The 24,852-nt window shown below is 52.4% G+C and overlaps 1 protein-coding gene across 1 annotated transcript in view; it reads left to right on the top strand.

Moving 5' to 3' along the window:
- The window catches only part of DENND6B (DENN domain containing 6B), a 36,336-nt gene that overhangs the window by 4,523 nt on the left and 6,961 nt on the right, over positions 1 to 24,852 (top strand). Inside the window, exons 2-18 of the mRNA XM_075428938.1 lie at positions 3,786 to 3,824; positions 3,926 to 3,968; positions 6,423 to 6,535; positions 8,197 to 8,277; positions 10,089 to 10,194; positions 11,292 to 11,371; positions 11,634 to 11,696; positions 12,483 to 12,538; positions 13,102 to 13,224; positions 13,618 to 13,713; positions 13,814 to 13,908; positions 14,958 to 15,023; positions 16,219 to 16,283; positions 17,251 to 17,340; positions 18,570 to 18,623; positions 18,991 to 19,100; positions 22,254 to 22,356. Coding sequence (XP_075285053.1) covers positions 3,786 to 3,824; positions 3,926 to 3,968; positions 6,423 to 6,535; positions 8,197 to 8,277; positions 10,089 to 10,194; positions 11,292 to 11,371; positions 11,634 to 11,696; positions 12,483 to 12,538; positions 13,102 to 13,224; positions 13,618 to 13,713; positions 13,814 to 13,908; positions 14,958 to 15,023; positions 16,219 to 16,283; positions 17,251 to 17,340; positions 18,570 to 18,623; positions 18,991 to 19,100; positions 22,254 to 22,356 — 1,383 coding nt within the window. The remainder of the gene's footprint in view (positions 1 to 3,785; positions 3,825 to 3,925; positions 3,969 to 6,422; positions 6,536 to 8,196; positions 8,278 to 10,088; positions 10,195 to 11,291; positions 11,372 to 11,633; positions 11,697 to 12,482; positions 12,539 to 13,101; positions 13,225 to 13,617; positions 13,714 to 13,813; positions 13,909 to 14,957; positions 15,024 to 16,218; positions 16,284 to 17,250; positions 17,341 to 18,569; positions 18,624 to 18,990; positions 19,101 to 22,253; positions 22,357 to 24,852) is intronic.

The raw sequence follows: 24,852 nt of genomic DNA, 5'->3' as shown, positions 1-24,852 counted from the left end.
CTGGACCCAGCACTGCAGAAGCAAAGATGCAGAAGATAAGCTTCAAAAACATAACATCTGAATTTTGGGTCCATCTGTGCTGCTGTGCTCAGTCAGAAGCATTTGAGCCTGATTTTCTTTTCTTTTTTATTCGCCCCCCCCAAAAAAAATGCTGAGCACACATCTCGAAGTGAAACATCGGCTTTAGTGTATCTAGAACTTGGACCCACAAAGCGGCTAGGAGCCATTGGCCTCCACTTCTGGTCTGATTTACTTGCAGAAAGACCTCCCAGAAAAGGCAGCAGGAGAACTGGAAGTCTGTCCTGACTCTTGAACTGAAGTTTTGACCGTCAGCAAGCATCGCAGCGAGCACGATGCTGTGAGATTCCTGAGCTGCTTGATGAACCAGCATCAGATGTCCAGGTCTTTGTTCCTGGCCTATCCTTTACTACATGTGAATTAACAAAATAAATGTCTGATCATTAAATTAGTCATAACTAATAATCAGCGTGACCTGGATAGGCTGGAAAGCTGGGCAGAGAGGAACCTGATGAGGTTCAACAAAGCCAAATGCAGGGTCCTGCACCTGGGGAGGAACAACCCCAGGCACCAGTACAGGCTTGGGGTGGACCTGCTGGAGAGCAGCTCTGTGGAGAGGGACCTGGGTGTCCTGGTGGACGACAGGCTAACCATGAGCCAGCAGTGTGCCCTGGGTGCCAAGAAAGCCAATGGGATCCTGGGGTGCATCAAGAAGAGTGTGGCCAGCAGGACGAGGGAGGTTCTCCTGCCCCTCTGCTCTGCCCTGGGGAGGCCCCATCTGCAGTGCTGGGTCCAGTGCTGGGCTCCCCAGTTCCAGAAAGATGAGGAGCTACTGGAGAGAGTCCAGTGCAGGGCTGTGAGGATGAGGAGGGGACTGGAGCATCTCTGCTGCGAGGAGAGGCTGAGGGAGCTGGGCTTGTTCAGACTGGAGAAGAGAAGGCTGCGAGGGGACCTTATAAATGCCTACAAATATCTGCAGGGTGGGGGTCAGGAGGCCGGGGCCAGACTCTTTGCAGTGGTGCCCAGCGACAGGACAAGGGGCAATGGGCACAAACTGGAGCAGAGGAAGCTCCAGCTGAACCCGAGGAAGAACTTCTTCCCTCTGAGGGTGCCGGAGCCCTGGCCCAGGCTGCCCAGGGAGGCTGTGGAGTCTCCTTCTCTGGAGATATTCCAGCCCCGCCTGGACAAGGTCCTGTGCAGCCTGCTCTGGGTGACCCTGCTTCGGCAGGGGGGTTGGACTAGATGACCCACAGAGGTCCCTTCCAACCCCTACTATTCTGTGATTCTGTGATAACCACAAGAATTTAATCAGCCCCCTTAATGCAAAAACACAGCAGGCAGAGCAGGGTGCCTTCTCCTGTGGCGTAGCTGTAATGCGTCCCTTCATGCTTCGTTCTCCAGCCGCTGCCTCGTCGCTGCCGCTCGTATCTGATAATTTTGCTCCCGTGTTTTTGTAGCTTTCATCTTTCCGAGAAGCTTTAACCGAAGTCTAATCAGCGTGGTTTTTAATTGTTAATTCGGCTGGCTCTCTGAAGCTGATTAGATGACCTTGCGAAGGAATCGGTGGGGAATTGCTGGAGCGAAGCGAGGGAGCTCGGTGAACTTCCAGCGCTCTGGCACGGTGCCACCCTTGCTATTTATAGACTTGCAACAAGAGCCAAGCGCTGAAGAGAGCTCCTGATGGGAGTACCAGATGACTCGCAGGCTGACCTGGAGCAGAGTCACTGCCCAGAGCTCTGATGGGCAGATCTCCATTTTTCAAGTCATTCAGTGCTGGTTGCTTTCTCATCCACTTATTTAAAGCCGCCTGCAATTTCTGCGTTTCCTGGTCAGTGAGTGCTGTAAAAGCTGTGTAGATGACTTCTACAGGTTTGTGAGTGCTTCGGTGTCTGTCCTCTGCCCAGTGACACGTGGAACTCCTTGCTGTGGCTGTGTCAGTTCTGGCTTCTTGGTGTGGCTGTTCCTGTCGTGGATCTTGCTGGTGGGTGTCAGTTCCTTGCAGCTCTGAAAGGCTGAGGGAGCTGGGCTTGTTCAGCCTGGAGAAGAGAAGGCTGCGAGGGGACCTTGGAAATGCCTCTAAATATCTGCAGGGTGGGGGTCAGGAGGATGGGGCCAGACTCCTTCCAGTGGTGCCCAGCGACAGGACAAGGGGCAACGGGCACAAACTGGAGCAGAGGAAGCTCCAGCTGAAGCCGAGGAAGAACTTCTTCCCTCTGAGGGTGCCGGAGCCCTGGCCCAGGCTGCCCAGAGGGGCTGGGGAGTCTCCTTCTCTGGAGATATTCCAGCCCCGCCTGGACGCGGTGCTGTGCCCCCTGCTCTGGGTGACCCTGCTTGGGCAGGGGGTTGGACTGGGTGACCCACAGAGGGCCCTTCCAACCCTGCCATGCTGGGATTCTGTGAACTCAGCTGCGTTGAGTTCTCTTCTACTGGGTTGCAGTAAATGCAAACCCAGTGTTATCAGCATTTACAGAGTTCGGCTGCAAAGCTAGACTCTTCACCTAGGTGCTTCAAAATTCTTGACAATCTCTTATCTGCAATGCTGGATGATAAGTTGGGTGTAACACAATTCAGCTGTCACTGGTATGCTGACCAAGCATGAATCTGCAAGCCTGTGCCAGACCCACCTTTTTCTGTGCAAAATAAACCTTAGCTTGTCTTTCTAACAACACATCTCACAGCAGGGAGGCTAAATCAGAGCTCTGAATCCTCTCAAGCCTCTCCAGCTGCCCACGTTCTGCTCGCTGGTCACTGTGGACAGCACCTCTAGCTGACCACTCGCTCAGGACTGTTAAACAAGCGTCGCCACCCTGGCTGTATACGAAGTCTGTGTCGAACTCCAGACTTGGTATTTTTTAGTGTACATAGGAGATATTGTTTTCCAATCTCTTCATACAGCTAAAACCTTTGCCCAGACTGCCGCTGTCTCCCTCTTGATTACTGGTCCATCCTCTCCTCTGCCCTTGAGGACAGTAATCTCACCCTCCCTCTGTCTTTGCAGAACGCTGTGCCGTCCTCCAGTGGCTCTTCTTCCCAGGCCTCATCGCCTGTAGGCAGAGCTTCATTTCTGAAGCCGTTCTTGGTCTGTCCCTGCTGTCCATCTTCTCATTTCATTGCTGTGAGACCTGGTGTTACCTCTCCGCGGCTCATGGTGCCAGCCTGCCTAACTCCTGCAGAATATTTGCTGGGTTTAGTGAATTGCAAGTGACATTACAGCAAGATGCAAAAAATCAGAATAGAAAGTGACCCTCCTCCTAACAACGGTTAGAAATACGCAAAGTGAAAAACTTTCCACATGGGACATAATTTGGGGCAATTTTTGAACTTGTATTTAGGTGTAAAATGGAATAGTAATGCTTTCTGGTCTTGGAGGCTGGAGAGGATGTATCGTTAACATCATTTCAAGCAGCTTTGGAATAGCTCACTCCTGCCTGCCTTAGGGAGAAGGGACGTTTGCACACCGGTAGTCTGTACAGAGCAGTTACCCACTGGGTGGTGGGCCCGTTTGTTCACCGCGTGATCAACTCTCGAGTCACAACCTAAGTAAAATATAAGCCATTTGGTCTGAAATCTGCTAGAATAGATACGGATTGTGCGACGAGTTCAGCGCAGCGGGCTCTGGACAGTCGGATTTTGGATGGGTAGGTGTGCCGCCTCGTAGGATGCGTTACCTTGGGAGGAGGAAGGCCCTTGCTGCGTGGAAGCCACGGTTGTAGATCTGTGTAGAAGTGGAGCAGTGACTGACTTACCTTCTCTTGTCTCTTTTGCAGCTGGTGTATCCTTATGACTTCAGACTAACAGAGAAAGAGGTAAGAACCTTTTTTTTTTTTCCTTTTTTTCTTCTCCCTGGTTTTAAATACTGAGCAGCCGTGATGGAAGCTTTCTCACTGTGTGTTTCTGTTTGTTGCAGAAAACTAGTATCTGCTACTTGTCCTTCCCAGACTCCTACTCAGGTAGGTGGCATCTGCTGGCCTTGCCCGCAGCCTGCGGGGTGGTTCCTCGCCGTTGTGAGAGAAACGGGTTCATGAGGGAAAGAGTGAGTCATCGCCTCTGATGCAGCAGAGACTGATGGGCTGCGTCTTCTAGAACGGTGGCATCCAGGAGCACCCAGCCCTCGGGTCTGAGTAAAGAGGCTGCTTGTCGTTTTGATTGCTCTCTGGACATAGAATCTGTGATCTCGTGGCTGAGAGGACAATTTCTTGATAAGCTTGCACACTCGTGTTTCACCCATGCCAGTGAAACATAAAAACTGGGCACGAAGGGTCGGCTCCTGAGGGTTGCAGCTGTCGACTGTCAGCGTTTCTGTTTGCGAGTGAAGCGCTCAGCCAAGAGAACTAGATGGGGAGAGGATGCTTTCACAGCAGAGGTGTTCCCAAAGCTCCTATTTATGAATTAGAAAGGTGGCAGTAAGAAGTAAGCGTGTTCACAGAATCCCAGCATGGTCGGGGTTGGCAGGGCCCTCTGTGGGTCCCCCAGCCCAACCGCCTGCCCAAGCAGGGTCACCCAGAGCAGGGGGCACAGCACCATGTCCAGCCGGGGCTGGAATATCTCCAGAGAAGGAGACTCCACAGCCCCTCTGGGCAGCCTGGGCCAGGGCTCCGTCACCCTCAGAGGGAAGAAGTTCTTCCTCGGCTTCAGCTGGAGCTTCCTCTGCTCCAGTTTGTGCCCGTTGCCCCTTGTCCTGGCGCTGGGCACCACTGCAAAGAGTCTGGCCCCGTCCTCCTGACCCCCACCCTGCAGATATTTAGAGGCATTTCGAAGGTCCCCTCGCAGCCTTCTCTTCTCCAGGCTGAACAAGCCCAGCTCCCTCAGCCTCTCCTCGCAGCAGAGATGCTCCAGTCCCCTCCTCATCCTCGCAGCCCTGCGCTGGACTCTCTCCAGTAGCTCCTCATCTTTCTGGAACTGGGGAGCCCAGCACTGGACCCAGCACTGCAGATGGGGCCTCCCCAGGGCAGAGCAGAGGGGCAGGAGAACCTCCCTCGCCCTGCTGCCCACACTCCTCCTCATGCACCCCAGGATCCCATTGGCCTTCTTAATTCATCCCAGTACCTGTTTCTTTAAGACTGGTTCCTGACTTAGTTTTCTGCAGCTTTGCCCAGTTTTGAGTGTTTTTAAGGACTTTAACTTTCACTAGTTTCTCAGAACTTAGTGAACACTCAGGCTACATGTCCCTTTTATTAAAACAAATTAATTACTAACATTTATATCTGTGTAACACACACACCTTTACTCTTCCTCGGAGCGTAGCATCAGCAACAGTGGGAAGGGAGTACGTCCTCTCACTCCGTTGTAGGACCTTGGTCTTCCAGGCTGTGGTTTTTTTTCAGTGAGCTTAGTGAGTTTAACTTCCCTCCTAAGTGACCTCTTTGTACATACTCACTCCTGCTCCTTCTGCCCATCCCGCTGATGAAGCCTCCTGAGGACTTCATACTTTTCTTTTTTCCTGTTGTACAAAGAGTGCTTGGGGGGGATGAGCAGCACGGTCTGACCTGGGGGTACCTGGCTGTGGTGCTTGGCTGGGTCATTTGCTGGAACTACTGTGCAGGGGATTGTCATTAAAATCAGCGTTCGTGGGTCTTCGATTAAGGCTGTTTGTAGGTTTTTTCCATATGGTGGATGAGAAGTGGTGGCTGCAGCTCCTCAGGGCAGATGATACTGGCTGATGCCTCTAAAGTTTCCCAGCAGTGGCCTGGCAAGGTTTAACTTCATGATACCAGTTCTCATGATCAGCTACGGGTCCTTCCTGTCTGGCACTGGGTTTGGGGGTTTCTTTGAGCTGTCACCTTCCATTTTCAGTTTTGGAGAAATCAGCATCCGTGGGTTTGTCAGTTCTGGGCTCCCCAGTTCCAGAAAGATGAGGAGCTACTGGAGAGAGTCCAGCGCAGGGCTACGAGGATGAGGAGGGGACTGGAGCATCTCTCCTGCGAGGAGAGGCTGAGGGAGCTGGGCTTGTTCAGCCTGGAGAAGAGAAGGCTGAGAGGGGACCTTCGAAATGCCTCTAAATATCTGCAGGGTGGGGGTCAGGAGGACGGGGCCAGACTCTTTGCAGTGGTGCCCAGCGACAGGACAAGGGGCAACGGGCACAAACTGGAGCAGAGGAAGCTCCAGCTGAACCCGAGGAAGAACTTCTTCCCTCTGAGGGTGACGGAGCCCTGGCCCAGGCTGCCCAGGGAGGCTGTGGAGTCTCCTTCTCTGGAGATATTCCAGCCCCGCCTGGACAAGGTCCTGTGCCCCCTGCTCTGGGTGACCCTGCTTGGGCAGGAGGCTTGGACTAGATGACCCACAGAGGTCCCTTCCAATGCCTACCATTCTGTGATTCTGTGATACTGTGTTTCTGATTTAAGCAATTTCCAGCTTTCTCTTTAGTGTTGCTTCTTCCTGAGCATCTGTGATCTTCTCCGTCTCAGGTGGCCTGGGGGATACTCAGTTTAGCTTCCGCCTGCGCCAGTCTGGGGGACAGAGGAGCACTCACTACGAGGACGACGGCGAGTACAATAGAGAAGCACCCCTAACGCTGCAGGTCGGTTGTGTTTCGGTGCACTACTTATTCCTGCTCAGCAGACGGTAGTGTTATTGGGTTAAGAGCCAAATATACTTTCAATCTGTTTTCTATGCATAAAATACTCATTTTCTTTGGCCTTAGGAGTAGTCATAAAAGGAGAAAGCTTTTGGCACAAGGACTTACCTCCACGTTAGTGCTCACAGAGGGCTGCGTTTAGAATCCCAGCTACTCTGAGAGACGGAAATGAATTAGGAGGACCCACATTAGAGTGCTGGTCATGTCTAGCAACAGCAAAAAGGCACCCGGGTGACATCCAGCAGGCAGCCAGCAGGGCTACCTGTGCACGTTTCCATGAGGCAGCACAAGAGTATCCTTGTCTGCAGTAAAGGAGATGCTCACCTCTGTTGTTGAGGGATGACAGTTCCCTTAATGACTGCAGGATGTGCGTGCATCAGACCAGCTGCCATAATTGGCGTGCTGCAGACCCACACTTCGGCTTGCTGTGTGCAGGCTGGTTTGACCACACGCAGGCACTGATATCAGGAGTGTCTGCTAGCTGTGGTTTTTCCACCAGTGAACTGCCTGCCCATCTCGTGCAGAGGAGGGATGTGCTGAGCACTGTTGCTTCTTTTAGTGGAGCAGATGGCCATCGGATCAACTTGTCCTCTTCTGCTTTCTCCTTTGAGATGATGCTTCCTGTGCACGTGCCTTTTTAACACTTCTGCAGTCCTTTTGTGATATGCAACCCAGAAATGGGTTGCTGGCCTGGAGGGGAGTAGGAGGATTTCTTTTCCTAAATTCTGGGCTAGGCAATTTTCAGCCTGCATCCATTTTTATAGTGTTGTAGCAGTCGGTAGAAGGATGCTGCCTCACAGATTCACCTGGCTTTAAAGAAGTAAGAGAAGTAAAACTGCCAAAGTACTGGATTCTGTTGTGGAAAAATAATGTTTGGGAAGAGAAAGGTGCCTTAAGTTACAGGTCCTGTGGGGCTTCAAAAAATGGTATTAAGGATGGTCGTTGTGTTTGATAACTATCAGACAATCAACACTGATAACTATCCTGCTTCCTTGATGTCTGTGGGAACTTAGAAGGCATAGTGTGTTTGAAATGATCGCTGGGGATTTGGATTAAATCTGTTAGTTTTTGTGGATGCTGTGAAGGAAGCATCATTCAGCTTTGTGCTTCATCCTGAGCAAAGTTTGACTGCTACTCCCTTGAATGCCTGACTAAAGAGGAATGCAACGGGTATGGCAGAGGACACTTCCTTCTCTCAGAAGATGATGTGTTCCTTCCTCAACAGTCTGTTGTCCTCTAGCTGGCAAGGAAAACTGACAGTCAGAGCACATCAGTGGCAGCATGGGATGCCAGGGTGAGCTCAGGGGCCTGGCTCCACCGGTGGCATTAGTGGAAACCTCAAGTAACCCTTGAGGTGGTAGCCCTGAAGGCACCGCAGAGAGGGGCTAGCGAGAGGTGCTACTTGGAGGCTGTAATTTCTGTGAGTTTAGTTGTTTGTCTCTCCTCTCTGTCTTCCCGTTTGGTGATAGCTGAGCATGGAGAACTTGGGTAAACAGGAGGGAGTGCGGTGACTGTGTGGTGGCGGGGTCGTTGTTTGGCCAGCGGCTGGAGGCAGCTGGTTGGTAGCAGTTTCTCCATAACAGCGTTGTCGCTCTCTCTTGCAGCGGGAGTCGGCTCACTACTTTGGTTATGTGTACTTCAGGCAAGTCAAGGACAGCTCCATGAAGAGAGGTTATTTTCAGAAGGTGAGTACTGAAACCAGATCGCTTGCTGCTCTCAGCTGGTAGGTAGCTGTAAAAAGGCACCTATCCATAGCTGTGAAGTAGCACCACTTCCTACGTGACGCCCACAGTGTTTCTGCAGGAAACGGCAAAGGTCGTGGAGAGCAGGAGTATGTGGAAAGTGTAGTTCCAAACAAACCGGGCTGCGGTTGCCATGGTGCCTTCATCACACGAGCAGTGACCTGCTGTCTGAATCAGGAGATCCTGAAGTGCTCGAATATTGGCTTCAGTATGTACTGTAGTGTCACAGCTAGTGAGAGGATGGACTTTGTTATACTTCATGTTACCTTAACCCCACTCTTATTATGGCTTTAATCTTTGCTCTTCCTACTAGCCATCTGGGAATGGATTTCCTGCTGAGCTGGTTGCTGCTAACTAGTAGCAGTGATGCTGCGGGTACCTCACCAACCTCGTGTCTCATCATAAATTCCTTTGACACAGACACTGGAAAAAATAATATAAACTGCATGTTTATTTCAGCACAAATGTGCAAAGTGCTTGGTATCACTCAGATAGTTGTGGTCACTGGCTGAAAGAGCGTGGAATTTCAGACGGCTTCTAGAGAAGGAAAATATTTAGCTTTGATCCTAAGATGCGTTTTTCTCCATGGATGAACCATGGGATGACTCTCCATGGAGTGACTCTTTCAGTAGTGTTTTTTCACATCAAAAGATAAAATGCCATCCTCTCCAACAAACGAACTTTGGACACCCGCTCTTCAAAGAGCGGTGCTTCATAGCGGCTCGGTCGGGAAGCTTACTGCAAGGTGGGGACACCATTCGGTCCCAGCAGTGACTTGGCCTGCTGTGCCTTCTCTCCTCCACCTCTCAGCAGTGTCACGGGGTTTCCTTCAAAGAGGTGTGCTGATACAGAAAGGAGTTCCTCATCTCGGCTAAAGCAGTGATTGAGCACTCAGAAAGCTGGAGGGTTAGAGGAACTGGACAACATGGGGACCTGCTGAGCAGATATTTGTACCGAGCTAACGTGCCTGCTCTTTGGTGGGCCTGCAAAACTAGTGGGAACGCTGAATTGCCCCGTGAAGTATGTTGTCACGCTTGGATGTTTTTTGATTTCAAATGGCAAAGTTTTGGGTTGGAAAGGAAGTGTTTAAATGACTATTGTGGAAATTTTCACCGGATCCTAATTAATGTCTTCATTAATGATTAAAGGCAGAGAATAATCAGCGTGGTAATGAAAACTGCCAGTGTGGCTCAGTTGGAAAAGTTGTGAAAACTAGAGGTAGACTTCACAAAGAAGCTGTAGAAAGAAGCCAAAACAACAACAAAAGGCATTGCTGGAAACAAATTAGCATTATTTCAAGTCCCTTTGTTTCTTCTTCCCCAAAATTTCTTTATTTTGTTTCTTTGCCTGATTTCAGTTTCAGTGGTCTGCTCCTTTGCTCTTCTCCACCTGAAATGGTTGCTTTGAACCTGTCAGCAATTTATTTTTATTTTTCTGCCCGTTGGTCTTTTGCCAGGTCACCAACTCAGCCCTCTTCGTTGCGGTGGCTCCCTGGTAGAAGCTGCCAGCTGTGCTTATTCATTGAACAACAAACTCCTTGCCTGTGTGGACAGCCAGGGTCTCCCAAAGCCTGAGGGCTCGACAGCTGGGTAGCTAGCAAGAATTCCACCAGGAAAAGTGCTGATTTTGAGCTCTCTCATGTTCTTGATGTTGGTTTGGAAGTGTAGCCCTCTAGTAAGCAGTACAAGTATATGCAGTGCTAGATGTGATCATGTTGGGGGGTCTCTGACTCCGAAATGTAACTTTTTTTATAGTCTTTGGTGCTGGTGTCGCGCCTTCCCTATGTGAACTTGTTCCAGTCGTTGCTGCAGCTGATTGCTCCGGAATACTTTGACAAGCTGGAGCCGTGCCTGGAGGCAGGTGAGCAGTCAGATCGAGGAGGGAGGGTCTGCATATAGAAATCTTCCAGAGTTTTTATCAGGAGGTTCCTGAGAGACAGCTGAAATGTTCCAAATTAGTTTGTTCTGGAACAAATTCCAACAGGGGATAACTTTCATCCAAGTGGTTGACTTGTCAAAATTATGAACAGCTGTGAAGGATGCATTAATGGGGAATGTCTGACAACCTGAATAGATGATGCTGTCAGTTTTGCATACAATGTATTCCCAGAGAGAGGAGAAAACTGCTAATGCTACAGCTCTGTCTAGGTCTTTATCGCACTAGTCAACTTAATTGTGATTTATCAACAGTATGGTGAGGTTCTCCTTCCCCTCTGCTCTGCCTTAGTGTGGCCCCATCTGCAGTGCTGGGTCTAGTGCTGGGCTCCCCAGTTCCAGAAAGATGAGGAGCTACTGGAGAGAGTCCAGCGCAGGGCTGCGAGGGGGACTGGAGCATCTCTCCTACGAGGAGAGGCTGAGGGAGCTGGGCTTGTTCAGCCTGGAGAAGAGAAGGCTGCGAGGGGACCTTCGAAATGCCTCTAAATATCTGCAGGGTGGGGGTCAGGAGGACGGGGCCAGACTCTTTCCAGTGGTGCCCAGCGACAGGACAAGGGGCAACGGGCACAAACTGGAGCAGAGGAAGCTCCAGCTGAACCCGAGGAAGAACTTCTTCCCTCTGAGGGTGACGGAGCCCTGGCCCAGGCTGCCCAGAGGGGCTGTGGAGTCTCCTTCTCTGGAGATATTCCAGCCCCGCCTGGACGCGGTGCTGTGCAGTCTGCTCTGGGTGACCCTGCTTGGGCAGGGGGTGGGACTGGGGGATCCCCAGGGGTCCCTGCCAACCCCGAACATTCTGGGATTCTGTGGTGCTGCAGGGCCTGCACTGGAAACAGTGGGGCAGAGGCAAGTCTGGTGTCTGACCTAAACACGCACCGTCATTTGATGTAGTTTTGTTTGCAGCTAGCCAGGGGGACACGTGAACTAGGAATGAGGGATAATTAAATTGGCAGAACTCATAGGCCCAGCTGAATTAGCTGTATTGACCTTCAGATTAAGCTTTGTTCTCTGCCTGTGTCCCTGCAGTGTGCAATGAGATTGATCAGTGGCCGCCTCCTGCGCCAGGACAGACTCTGAACCTTCCCGTGATGGGAGTTGTCATTCAGGTACTCGTTGCGGATGATCTGCGCTCGGCAGCAGGCTGAGGCAAAGTGGGAAGTGGATCATGTATTCCCTTTTCTTCTGGTTCTTATAATTGCTGGTTGCTGTAGATTCTTTCCCCTTATTCCTGACTTCTGTGCAATTAGCACCGATAATTCAGGGAGCTTTCTCGTGTGGATGGTTGTTAGGGAAGAAAGCAAAAGTGTGTGTGCGTGCTGACTGATTCCATCTCCCTGGATAATCTGCCTGTTCTTCTTTGTAATCCAGGTGAGAATCCCATCAAGGGTGGATAAGCCGGAATCAAGCCCAGTGAAGCAGTTCAATCAAGAGGTGAGATGAAGCGTGGCGTGACACCAGCCAGTGATGAGCAGAATCTAGACTACTGAGGAAGGAGGGTGGAGAAGAACTGGAACTCTTGCAGCCTTAAATCCTGTTTTGGCCTGGGATTTGTGCAGTGTCAGCTACCCGTTTGGTTCAGACTGCACGTTCTCGTGCTTGTGCCTTTCCAAACAGGACTCTCTGCACAGAATTTGTGTGCTGCAAGTTATCTGTGTGCATCGTTCTCACAGTTTCTGTTCACCGTGCCTTTCCTGGGCATTTGTGCATAGATAGGTCTCCACGAGACCCTGTCTTAGTCTTCTGTGTTTTTTTCAGTTTTTGCTGTCTGAGCGTCTTTAGTGCTTTGATTCAGCTTTGATTTTGATTCTTGCTCATGTCGCCTTTTCCCTTTTTTCTCCTTTGAATAATGTTGCCATCTTTCACAGCTTCTGGTACCCATACTACTAACCTTTATTGTCTCTATCTGTATCTGAAGCTCTGTCCTCTGCCACAGGAAACTCCAGAAAATAAAGGAACAGACATAGCAAGTCTTTCACATGTTGAAAAGAAGGGATTCTTGATTATCTTATAGGAAAGGAACTAATTTGCACCTTGAAGGCTCAGTCCAGATCTGTTTCTGGCTCGTACCTCTAAGCATTAACCTTCTCTTCTTTTTGTGCCTTTTGTAGAGAGCGCTACTTTGTGATTGATGTGGTCAGTTCAGATGGAATTTCGTTCGGGATGCTGCCATTTACTAACAGTTTTGGGTTTGTTTGGTTTTTGTCCTTCCTCATGTAGAATCTGTTACCAGCCCCACTGGTTCTCCCCAGCATTCACGAACTGGATCTTTTCAGGTGAGAGCCGCCATCCTTGCAACCCTCTCCTCTCGTAAATCGTAGGGATAAGGAAGAACCAAACCCTGCTGCTTTGTCATTTAGGGTAGTGGGCTTGCAGAGCTTGTGCAGTGTTTAAACCTGTGTGTGCTACCCATAACACAGCCCCCTGTGACCTGGCTGGAGGAGGGTTTCCTTTCTTGACCTCAGCTGGTGATCAGCCTAAGCTCTGACACGTACACATTGTGTGTCTGAACCAAACTTTTCGGCATTACGGGTGCTCTTCTAGTCGACATATGTCTGCTGTAATCCACAGCATTTTACTTTGCTTAGGTGAAGAGACATACTGAGAGCAATATCATCAGCGGGTCGCTTTACATTGCTTAAAGCATTTCCTTTAAATGTCTATAAAGTGGTTGGGCAGCAGCGTGTGTGAAGACACATGGCATGCTGCTGTGGAATACTAAAAATCAATCCTAAAAATTCCCACGTAGAAGCACATCTGGCTATGTGCAATAATTGTGCCTGGTCTTCTCTGAACTGCGTTTCTAACCTCAGCTTGTCGTTCTTCCTTTCGCTGCCAGGTGTTTCCAGCCAGTGCTGATTCATATCCAGATGCTGTGGGAGCTGATGGTGCTAGGAGAGCCGATTGTTGTGATGGCACCGTCCCCTACAGTTTCTTCAGAAATGGTTCTGGCGCTCACCAGGTAATGCCTTCAAATTCTGAGATATGGGTAACTAATAATAAATTCTGACAATTTTTCAGATCCACTCTTCTGCCGAGTCCGTTGTGTTAGATTTAGTTTGCCTATGAAAATGTTAAGACAAACAGTATGGCAAGAGAGTCTTAGTCTTGCTCGTATTCCACCAGTGGTAGAGAAAAGTGAGTCTCCCGTCTTGGGAGACCTGAAGGGTCATAGCCCCGAGGAACTTTGTCTCCCCAGCTTTGAACTCTGCTTCGGCAGAAAATAAAAGCCTGGAACTGCTCCAAAGTGTTACCTCTGGCAGGACAAAACACTGCTCTAGGACATAAACCTGATGTAAAGACGCACTCCTCCTCTCTGAAGTTTGTATGGCAACTCTCCTCTCCGTCGTTACAGCTGCCTTGCTCCTCTGAGGTACTGTTGTGACTACCGTCCCTATTTTACCATCCACGACAGTGAATTTAAAGAGTATACCACCAGGACACAAGCTCCGTAAGTAGCCAGCAGACCCTTGCGACCTGTTTGCCACTGTCTGTGTGAAGGAAACCCTGAGGTTAGCATTGTTCTGCTTTTTTTTCCCCCCCCTTTTTAGGCCAAACATTGTTGTGGGAGTCACAAACCCTTTCTTCATCAAAACTCTCCAGCACTGGCCACACATTATTCGAGTTGGGGAGCTCAGAATGTCAGGTAAGGGTGGAACCGAAGTCCTGTGGTGCTGGTAGACATCGTTAGAGGCTAGGAGCGAGTTGACAGTTCACAGAATATCACAGAATATCACAGAATAGTAGGGATTGGAAGGGACCTCTGTGGGTCATCTAGTCCAAACCCCCTGCCCAAGCAGGGTCACCCAGAGCAGGCTGCACAGGACCTTGTCCAGGCGGGGCTGGAATATCTCCAGAGAAGGAGACTCCACAGCCTCCCGGGCAGCCTGGGCCAGTGCTCCGTCACCCTCAGAGGGAAGAAGTTCTTCCTCATCTTCAGACGGAACTTCCTGTGCCTCAGTTTGTGCCCATTGCCCCTTGTCCTGTCGCTGGGCACCACTGAAAAGAGCTTGGCCCCATCCTCCTGACACCCACCCTTCAGATATTTGTAGGCATTTATAAGGTCCCCTCGCAGCCTTCTCTTCTTCAGGCTGAACAAGCCCAGTTCCCTCAAACTCTCCTCGTAGGGGAGATGCTCCAGTCCCCTCACCATCCTTGTAGCCCTCTGCTGGACTCTCTCCAGTAGCTGTTCTTCAGTTGCAGCGCTAGCCATCGCTTTAGACATCTTCATTCCTGTGAGAGCTGCGAAACCAAAGGGAAGTCTAGACTCTGCCTCGGTTGGTGTGCGGGGTGAGCACGAGCAATGGTGAAGGCAAATCGTTGAGAGCATAACTTGCTGGGATATCTTGCTGTGGTTTTTTTCTGAAGCGTGAAGTCCTTCCTGGGCTGGGAAGACAAAAATGCATAGTGAAGGAGAGATTGGTGGAGAGACTCTGATCATTCTATGAAGCCAAGAAAACCTCTAGGTTGAGGAGCAGGGTTTTTGCAATGCCTCCTTAACACCTTCCTGTTACAAGATTTTAGCAGGGAAGTTAGCAGACGAGAAGGCTGATGTCAGGGTGGAGTTTGGGGAGGATATGATTTAAGAAGTGCAAGTGCAGGACTGAATGTTCTCGAGTGTGAAGTCTCACATACGTGCTGTGGCTGTGAGGGTCGATTCAGAGCCTGAGCCAGTCATTTGCTGTTGTTCCACAGGAGACATGCCCAAGCAAGTGAAGGTGAAGAAGCTAGCTAAACTAAAAACTCTGGACACGAAACCAGGTAAGTCACAGAATCACAGAATAGTAGGGGTTGGAAGGGACCACTGTGGGTCATCTAGTCCAACCCTCCTGCTGAAGCAGGGTCACCCACAGCAGGCTGCACAGGACCTTGTCCAGGCGGGGCTGGAATATCTCCAGAGAAGGAGACTCCACAACCTCCCTGGGCAGCCTGTTCCAGGGCTCCGTCACCCTCAGAGGGAAGAAGTTCTTCCTCGGGTTCAGACGGAACTTCCTGTGCCTCAGTTTGTGCCCATTGCCCCTTGTCCTGTCACTGGGCACCACTGAAAAGAGCTTGGCCCCATCCTCCTGACCCCCACCCTGCAGATATTTATAAGCATTTATTAGGTCCCCTCGCAGCCTTCTCTTCTTCAGGCTGAACAAGCCCAGCTCCCTCAGCCTCTCCTCGTAGGGGAGATGTCCCAGTCCCCTCCTCATCCTCGTAGCCCTCCGCTGGACTCTCTCCAGTAGCTCTTCATCTTTCTTGAACTGGGGAGCCCAGTCCTTTTGTCAGAAACTATTTGATTTTTGTTTACCCTCCCACATGGGTGATTTTGCAGGCATGTGAACATTGCATACGTTAGTCTTTGCAGCTTAACAGCTGGACATTTTGGTGGTACCATCTTCTCACACGTTGTCATCTTCTCACACTTGATTGACACAGTAGCGGCATCCCCCACCTAATACAGAAAAACTGTACATCTTTGTTCCTAGAGTGAAAAAGCCAATAGAAATTAATGGAACAAATTGTTTTAGTGTTGAGGGAACAGCTTCTAATTTTCTTGGGTTTATTTTATGTATCACACCCGCTTTTTAGATGCAATGAGAGTCAAAGGAACTTGCTTAGCCAGGTACAGCATCTGTCGCTTAACCTGCTGTTCACCTCAGGCCTAGCCAGAAGCTGACTCCAGTAAGTTGTCTCACCATAAGTTTAGCACAAGAAGGTCTTTGAGATAGTTCAGTGTCCTTTAATCCTGCTCTGAGTACTGGCTGCATTAGCAAGTTAATGATTTTTAAATTATTTTTAATATTTTGTTTTAATTATACACACACACATGGCTGCCAGTGTTTGTGCTAAGAGTTCCAGTTCTGTCATCCCTGCACCATGTAACAGCACCTCCTCTAGATTCGTGGGCAAAGATTTGTTTCTAACTTCTAGTTTTTTCATGTTTTTGTTTTTTTTTTTTTTTTCAATCTAGGAATCTATACTTCTTATAAAACATTCCTTCACAAAGACAAAACCCTGATTAAAAGATTACTAAAGGTAAGCAGTTGCCACTCTGTCCTACATCCTGTATGTATGGGAAACCTGTGCTAACAGCTTGGCTTGAATCACAGAATCATTAAGGTGGGAAAAGACCTCCAAGATCACCCAGTCCAACCGTCACCCCAACCCCCCCATGCCTGCTAAGCCGTGTCCCCAAGTGCCACAGCCACACGGTGTCTGAACCCCTCCAGGGATGGGGACTCCCCCACTGCCCTGGGCAGCCTGGGCCAACCCCTGACCACTCTCTCAGCAAAGAAATTTCCCCAATCTCCAACCTGAACCCCCCCTGACGCAGCCTGAGGCCATCGCCTCTCGTCCTGTCGCTGGGTCCTGGGGAGCAGAGCCCAACCCCCCCTCCCTGCCCCCTCCTGTCAGGGAGCTGCAGAGAGCGAGAAGGTCTCCCCTCAGCCTCCTCTTCTCCAGCCTGAGCAGCCCCAGCTCCCTCAGCCGCTCCTCAGGGGACTTGTTCTGCAGCCCCCTCCCCAGCCTGGCTGCCCTTCTCTGGCCACGCTCCAGCCCCTCCATGTCCTGCTGGGAGCGAGGGGCCCAAAGGGGCCCGATCCCTGCCCTGCTCCCGCTGCCCACCCCATTGCTGACCCAAGCCAGGCTGCCGTTGGCCTTCTTGGCCACCTGGGCACACTGCTGGCTCCTGCTCAGCCGGCTGCTGACCAGCACCCCCAGGGCCTTCTCCGCCGGGCAGCTCTCCAGCTGCTCCTCCCCAGGCCTGGAGCCCTGCGTGGGGTTGGTGTGACCCACGGGCAGGACCCGGTGCTTGGCCTTGTTGAAGCTTACTGAGGGAGCACTTGATCCCCTCGACCGGATCGTTGGTAAAGATATTGAACATGGACAAGGCTCCTCAGAAGGAGCAGACTGTAACTGGAGGGTGGAATTTGGACTGGTTGCTGATAGCCGCTGCATCTGTCTGCGTAACGGAGATCTGTGAGCGCGCTGCTTGTGCTTGCAGGGGATTCAGCGGAAGCGCCCGTCTGAGGTCCAGAGTGCCCTTCTGAGGCGTCACCTCCTGGAGCTCACCCAGAGTTTCATTATTCCCCTGGTGAGTTGAGCAGAAGCTTGTCAGAGCGGCGTGAAGGCGAGGGGGGTGAGCAGGAGACGCTTGCGTGACACGTCTGCGCTTGCCCTCTTCTGTTCATCCAAACCTGAGCATCTCTCGTAGATTGAGGATGTGGCACTCTGTAGAGATGTTTTACTCCATGGAAGGGAACTAAATAGCTCCTGAATGCTAATTTCAGTAATCAGCATAAAAGTCTGTGAGTTGGATATTCAGCACGCAGTGTGTAAAGGCAGAGCGTTGTTCGTTTCCTGCAGCGCAGGAATAGGTGTCCCCTGTCAGCTGATTCCAGTGCCAGCTCTTTGCTCGTCTCAGCAGGTAGTCAAAGCACATAGGTGGGGAGGGGTCGGGGGCCCAAAGCCTTCCTCTTCTCCTGAACGCTGGAGTCAAACCCATTGCCAGTGTGAAGCCCTCCCTTGGCGCTTTGGGAAGCTTTGCTGTAGAGCTGAAGAGGTCTGTCCATGTGGTGATCACCACCGTCAGGTGGATTTTAGCGAAGGCGTTCTCTGTCTAGGCATAAATCATAGAATCATAGAATGGTTTGGGTTGGAAGGGACCTTAAAGATCCTCTGGTTCCAACCCCCCTGCCGTGGGCAGGGACATCTTGCACCAGACCAGGGTGCTCAGAGCTCCATCCAACCTGGCCTTGAGCCCTGCCAGGGAGGGGGCAGCCACAGCTTCTCTGGGCAGCCTGTTCCAGTGCCTCACCACCCTCATGGTGAAGAATTTCTTCCTAATACCTAATCTAAATCTGCCCTCTTTTAGTTTAGAGCCGTTCCCCCTTGTCCTATCACTACACACCCATGTGAAGTCCCTTGTCTAGTCCCACTTGAAAGCTGCTGGTGCTTTTCTAGTGAACGTACAGTTGGCCAAGTTTGGTTCCTCCACTTCTCGCCATCACCTTAGGAGGCGGTACGTGGGAGGACAGAGCATCTTCTCAGATGCCCGTCCCTCCTGCCAGCTTCTTCCCACCTGACCTTCTCTCACGTGGCATGCTGAGGATACTTGCAGCATGGTTTTGTGACCCTGGTGGGAAACAAGCTGGAACGCTTAATCTTGTGGAAAATGCAACTACGAAGAAAAAAAATCAGAGAGTAGGAGGCTGCAGGTTGTGCCTGTGATGCGTTGGAGGAGACAGTCACACTCAGTGACCGCACAAGAGGCGCCGGGATTGTTGTAACTTTTTTTGATTTTTGTTTTTTCTTGCTTCTTAGGAGCATTACATTGCAAGTCTAATGCCTCTGCAGAGGGCCATTACTCCGTGGAAGGTGTGTTCAATTTTCCACTCGCTTCTGCTCTCCTTTGGCTGCGGGCTTTGGGAATGGTTGTGCCATATGCTGATCACATACTCTGTGTGAACTTCCCTCGTTGAAGGAAGAAGCTTATTACTCCTTGAGAAAAAAACCCCCAAACGTTGAAACAAACATTGATACAGATGCTTCCTGTTTTGCAGTAAGCTCAGCTCTTGTGAATCTAGTCTGAATTTTACTAGCGAGGCTGGTTAAGATGCTCGTGCGGTTTTTGTTCTCGTAGTTACTGGGTCTGCCTTCTGCGGACCCTTCCGTTTTAAATACAGGCCTCTTCTCCCCCCAGCTTCTTTAGGGTGCGGTGTCATATGGTCTTTCTGTTCCGCAGAATCCTCCACAGATTCGTCCTTTCCGCCAGGAAGATTTCATGAAGACCCTTGAGCACGCTGGTCCCCAACTTACCTGTGTGCTTAAGGGAGACTGGTTAGGCCTCTACAGGTGAGATTTTGGTAATTACTTGCCTTGTCCCCTAACAGCTGGTGCAAGCTGTGTGGAGCATCAAATTCTGAATTAGAACTGGGAGCAAAAAGGGAGATTCAGGACAGAGACTGGTCACTTGAGAAGCTAATGCCTGTGAAGAACTGAGTAACTGATAATGGTCAGGAAGGGCAAACGCAGGTCAGAATCAATCCTGGGTTTTACATAATCCCTGAAATGAGTAGATATAGTCGGCTTTAGAAGCTGGCAAACCTCCACCTTCAGGAACTTAAACTCAGCCCTCACTGCTGGAGGAGAAGGGGACTCCTCTCTGACATCAGCTGCGTCATTTATTGTCCTCCAGGGAACCTTTCTCTTTGAAGTGCTGGTCCTGGACAGATGGGATGTAAAGACTTGTAGGTCCTCATCCAGTGAGGGTTGTTTGCGTTTGTACAGCACTGAGGACAACGGGCGTTTCATTTTCACTGCATGATGGCAATGCTCTTAGAACGCAGAAGGATGTGGTTTCTTCAGGGAAGAATTTGAGAGAGCATGCAGGAGGGTTTTGTCCGTCGTTTTCATAAAGGATAATTACTTATAAATGGGATGGAGAAGACAATTATCACAATATGAGTAGGAAAAATCCAGAAGTCGGATACCCAGTGGGAAAGAAAATGGGAGATTTACGGATGTGGAGAAGGGAAAAAATTCTGGAAAGTGAGCAGAGGCGATAACCATGGATTAGTAGGTTTTGTTGGTGTGGTAAAGTTTGTACCGTTTTGTGCTTTAATGTACTCAGCAGAAGACAAGCGGTTCCACTCCTTATGGTGTGGGTGTGGTAGACAGGTTTGACTCTGGCTGTCTAATATTTTGAAAAATAGCAACAAACAACAAACTGTTTCGATGAATTGGTTGAGCTTTGCAGGCAACTGATGTACATGCAGAGGTTTCCACATTCCAGGGTTCTTAACCCTGTGGGATTTTGTGCATGTACTATTTCTTGTGTTTCTGAGTCAAACCATTAATTAAAAAATAAGTCTGTCTGTGTCACCGAATCCCAGCATGGCAGGGGTTGGCAGGGACCCCTGGGGTCACCCAGCCCCACCCCCTGCCCAAGCAGGGTCACCCAGAGCAGGGGGCACAGCACCTTGTCCAGGCGGGGCTGGAATATCTCCAGAGAAGGAGACTCCACAGCCTCCCTGGGCAGCCTGGGCCAGGGCTCCGGCACCCTCAGAGGGAAGAAGTTCTTCCTCGGCTTCAGCTGGAGCTTCCTCTGCTCCAGTTTGTGCCCATTGCCCCTTGTCCTGGCGCTGGGCACCACTGCAAAGAGTCTGGCCCCGTCCTCCTGACCCCCACCCTGCAGATATTTAGAGCCATTTCGAAGGTCCCCTCCCAGCCTTCTCTTCTCCAGGCTGAACAAGCCCAGCTCCCTCAGCCTCTCCTCGCAGCAGAGATGCTCCAGTCCCCTCCTCATCCTCGCAGCCCTGCGCTGGACTCTCTCCAGCAGCTCCTCATCTTTCTGGAACTGGGGAGCCCAGCACTGGACCCAGCACTGCAGATGGGGCCTCCCCAGGGCAGAGCAGAGGGGCAGGAGAACCTCCCTCGCCCTGCTGCCCACACTCCTCCTTATGCACCCCAGGATCCCATCAGCCTTCTGGGCACCCAGGGCACGCTGCTGGCTCCTGGTCACAGTGGCATCTTGAGATATTGGCTGGGTTTAGGACTGCACTGTGCTGGGGAGCGTGCACGAGCAAGAGCCCTTGAAGCTGCACACATGAAGTGTCTGGACACCGGCTGAGCTCTGCTGGTGAAGTGCTCGCCGCAGGCAGCCTGAGGAAGCAGCGTGAAGAGATGCTGAGTGGCCACTCCTGATGGGAAGATGCTGAAGCACAGCATCAGCGATGTCCCCACGGTTGGTGAGGGAGCTGCGAAGAGCGTGCTGCCAAAGTGGCTGTTCCTCAGCTCCGTGCAGCGGCGTGAACTTGCTCACCTTTTGCTTTCTCTTGTGCCGCAACGCTTGGCTTTCAGTTAGCAGCTTTTCAGCCCCGTTTTGAATTTGGTCGAAAGTTCTGAGATAAAAACAGGTATCGTGCTGCCCCCTGTTCGTTTTCCTGCGTAGCTCAGTAAAAATGGAGCTTTACTACTGCGCTGCACTGGAGAGGTGTAAATTCCCCATCCCTTGACCTCGCCTAGGTGATACCTGGTTTCTGTAGGACACAATGCGTGTTTACGTGTAAATCGCCAGTTACGTGGGACTTAAGTCCACGCTAGCAAATGGTTGCAAGCTTTAAATAACGTGAGAGTAATTCAGCAAGGTACTGCAGAGGAATGTGAATTTCTTCCCGTGTTGAACCCTCCCGGTTATCTCCACTGCAAAGGAGAAGTGGGCCAGAAGAAGGCTACAGAAGGGCAAAGAGCACGGCTGCTGAGGCTGGAGCTGCTGCCGCGGCAGGGGTGAGACGGGCAGGGTTGCCCCTCTCGGCGGCGGTGGTCTGCTGTGCTGTGCTCATGCCTGGCAGAAGAGAAGCCTCCGGAGGAGACCAGATGTGAAAAGAGTGGATCACAGAATCCCAGCATGGCAGGGGTTGGCAGGGACCTCCGTGGGTCACCCAGTGCCACCCCCTGCCCAAGCAGGGTCACCCAGAGCAGGGGGCACAGCACCGCGTCCAGGCGGGGCTGGAATATCTCCAGAGAAGGAGACTCCACAGCCTCCCTGGGCAGCCTGGGCCAGGGCTCCGTCACCCTCAGAGGGAAGAAGTTCTTCCTCGGCTTCAGCTGGAGCTTCCTCTGCTCCAGTTTGTGCCCGTTGCCCCTTGTCCTGGCGCTGGGCACCACTGCAAAGAGTCTGGCCCCGGCCTCCTGACCCCCACCCTGCAGATATTTAGAGGCATTTCGAAGGTCCCCTCTCAGCCTTCTCTTCTCCAGGCTGAACAAGCCCAGCTCCCTCAGCCTCTCCTCGTAGGAGAGATGCTCCAGTCCCCTCCTCATCCTCGCAGCCCTCTGCTGGACTCTCTCCAGCTGGTTACCATCCCTGGTGACGCTGTGAATCAGAATGTCTTTTCCTCTTGCATCTGTGTTGCTGCAGTCGGGAGGGGGAATCTGTGTGCAGTGGAGCCAGTGTGCTGCTCTGGATCCCCCTCTGCCCCCTGCTCAGTGTCACCTCTCTTTCTGCAGGCGTTTCTTCAAGTCTCCCAACTTTGACGGCTGGTACCGTCAGAGGCACAAGGAGATGACGCAGAAGCTGGAGGCCCTGCACTTGGAGGCAATCTGTGAAGCGGTACGTTGCGGCTGCGGGTGTCCAAACCGACACTTCTCGGGCCTGAAGCCTGGGAGCTGAGGGCACTGAAGCCTGGGAGATGAGGGCACTGCTCCCTGGGAGCTGAGGGCACTGAAGCCTGGGAGATGAGGGCACTGCTCCCTGGGAGATGAGGGCACTGCTCTCTGGGAGCTGAGGGCACTGTTCCCTGGGAGCTGAGGGCACTGAAGCCTGGGAGCTGAGGGCACTGCTGCCTGGGAGCTGAGGGCACTGAAGCCTGGGAGATGAGGGCACTGCTTCCTGGGAGCTGAGGGCACTGAAGCCTGGGAGCTGAGGGCACTGCTCCTTGGGAGCTGAGGGCACTGAAGCCTGGGAGCTGAGGGCACTGCTCCCTGGGAGCTGAGGGCACTGAAGCCTGGGAGATGAGGACACTGAAGCCTGGCAGATGAGGGCACTGAAGCCTGGGAGATGAGGGCACTGCTCCCTGGGAGATGAGGGCACTGAAGCCTGGGAGATGAGGGCACTGCTGCCTGGGAGATGAGGGCACTGCTCCCTGGGAGCTGAGGGCACTGCTCCCTGGGAGCTGAGGACACTGTTCCCTGGGAGATGAGGGCACTGTTCCCTGGGAGATGAGGGCACTGCTCCCTGGGAGCTGAGGACACTGTTCCCTGGGAGATGAGGGCAGTGAAGCCTGGGAGGTGAGGGCACTGTTCCCTGGGAGCTGAGGGCACTGCTCCCTGGGAGATGAGGGCAGTGAAGCCTGGGAGGTGAGGGCACTGTTCCCTGGGAGCTGAGGGCACTGCTCCCTGGGAGCTGAGGGCACTGAAGCCTGGGAGATGAGGGCACTGCTTCCTGGGAGCTGAGGGCACTGAAGCCTGGGAGCTGAGGGCACTGCTCCTTGGGAGCTGAGGGCACTGAAGCCTGGGAGCTGAGGGCACTGCTCCCTGGGAGCTGAGGGCACTGAAGCCTGGGAGATGAGGACACTGAAGCCTGGCAGATGAGGGCACTGAAGCCTGGGAGATGAGGGCACTGCTCCCTGGGAGATGAGGGCACTGCTGCCTGGGAGCTGAGGGCACTGCTCCCTGGGAGCTGAGGGCACTGCTCCCTGGGAGCTGAGGGCACTGAAGCCTGGGAGATGAGGGCACTGAAGCCTGGGAGATGAGGACACTGCTCCCTGGGAGCTGAGGGCACTGCTCCCTGGGAGCTGAGGACACTGTTCCCTGGGAGATGAGGGCACTGTTCCCTGGGAGATGAGGGCACTGCTCCCTGGGAGCTGAGGACACTGTTCCCTGGGAGCTGAGGGCACTGCTCCCTGGGAGATGAGGGCACTGCTCCCTGGGAGCTTAGGGCACTGAAGCCTGGGAGATGAGGGCACTGCTGCCTGGGAGGTGAGGGCACTGAAGCCTGGGAGATGAGGGCACTGAAGCCTGGGAGCTGAGGGCACTGCTGCCTGGGAGCTGAGGGCACTGAAGCCTCGGAGCTGAGGGCACTGCTCCGTGGGAGATGAGGGCACTGTTCCCTGGGAGCTGAGGGCACTGAAGCCTGGGAGCTGAGGGCACTGCTCCCTGGGAGATGAGGGCACTGTTCCCTGGGAGCTGAGGGCACTGAAGCCTGGGAGATGAGGGCACTGCTCCCTGGGAGATGAGGGCACTGTTCCCTGGGAGCTGAGGGCACTGAAGCCTGGGAGATGAGGGCACTGAAGCCTGGGAGCTGAGGGCACTGCTGCCTGGGAGCTGAGGGCACTGAAGCCTGGGAGATGAGGGCACTGCTCCCTGGGAGCTGAGGGCACTGCTCCCTGGGAGATGAGGGCACTGCTCCCTGGGAGATGAGGGCACTGCTCCCTGGGGGATGAGGGCACTGCTCCCTGGGGGATGAGGGCACTGAAGCCTGGGAGATGAGGACACTGAAGCCTGGGAGATGAGGGCACTGCTGCCTCGGGCGCTCATTGAGGCATCTCGATTCCGCTCTGATGGGTGGGGGACGGTGCTCTGTGCCCTCGGCAATCGCAGTGCTGCCCCGCGTCTGTCGGCGCGCATGGAGGACAAGAACACGAGCAGCTCCGCTCCCCCGCTTCATCAGCCGGTGCAGGTCCTGCTCTGGCTTCTTCTATCAACTATTTTTCATTCATCAGGCCCTTCCCAAGCCAGCAGAGTGCCAGACTGGAAGCGTCACCTGTTGCTGGCTTCCTTAATGCCTGGTGAAAATAGGTGGGGTTTTTAGTCGTGACTGCCGGAACGGTTTCTTAACCTGAGCAGCTGCTGGGGTCATCCCTGGAGCTCCGGCGTCCCACCCAGGTGTGACTTCAGCTGTGGTGCTTGCTTCGCCGTTCAGCGCGGCGTGGCGAATGCCGAAGCTGTCCCCTTTTTTAACAGACTCTGGCCAGTAGCTGTAAATTGTGAGCACAGCACGAGATGGACGGTGCTGACTGGAGGAGGGGAACCCAGCACCGTCTGCGTGTGACTGCGTCTCTCCTTGACCCTTCTCTTGCAGGCAGGAGCTTGATGCTGTCATGGGCAG

The sequence above is a fragment of the Opisthocomus hoazin genome, chromosome 8 (genome assembly GCF_030867145.1).
Source record: "Opisthocomus hoazin isolate bOpiHoa1 chromosome 8, bOpiHoa1.hap1, whole genome shotgun sequence".
NCBI classification, from domain to species: Eukaryota; Metazoa; Chordata; class Aves; order Opisthocomiformes; family Opisthocomidae; genus Opisthocomus; species Opisthocomus hoazin.
The sequence above is the reverse complement of the archived record's forward strand: the minus strand, read 5'-3'. Positions and strand labels throughout refer to the sequence as shown.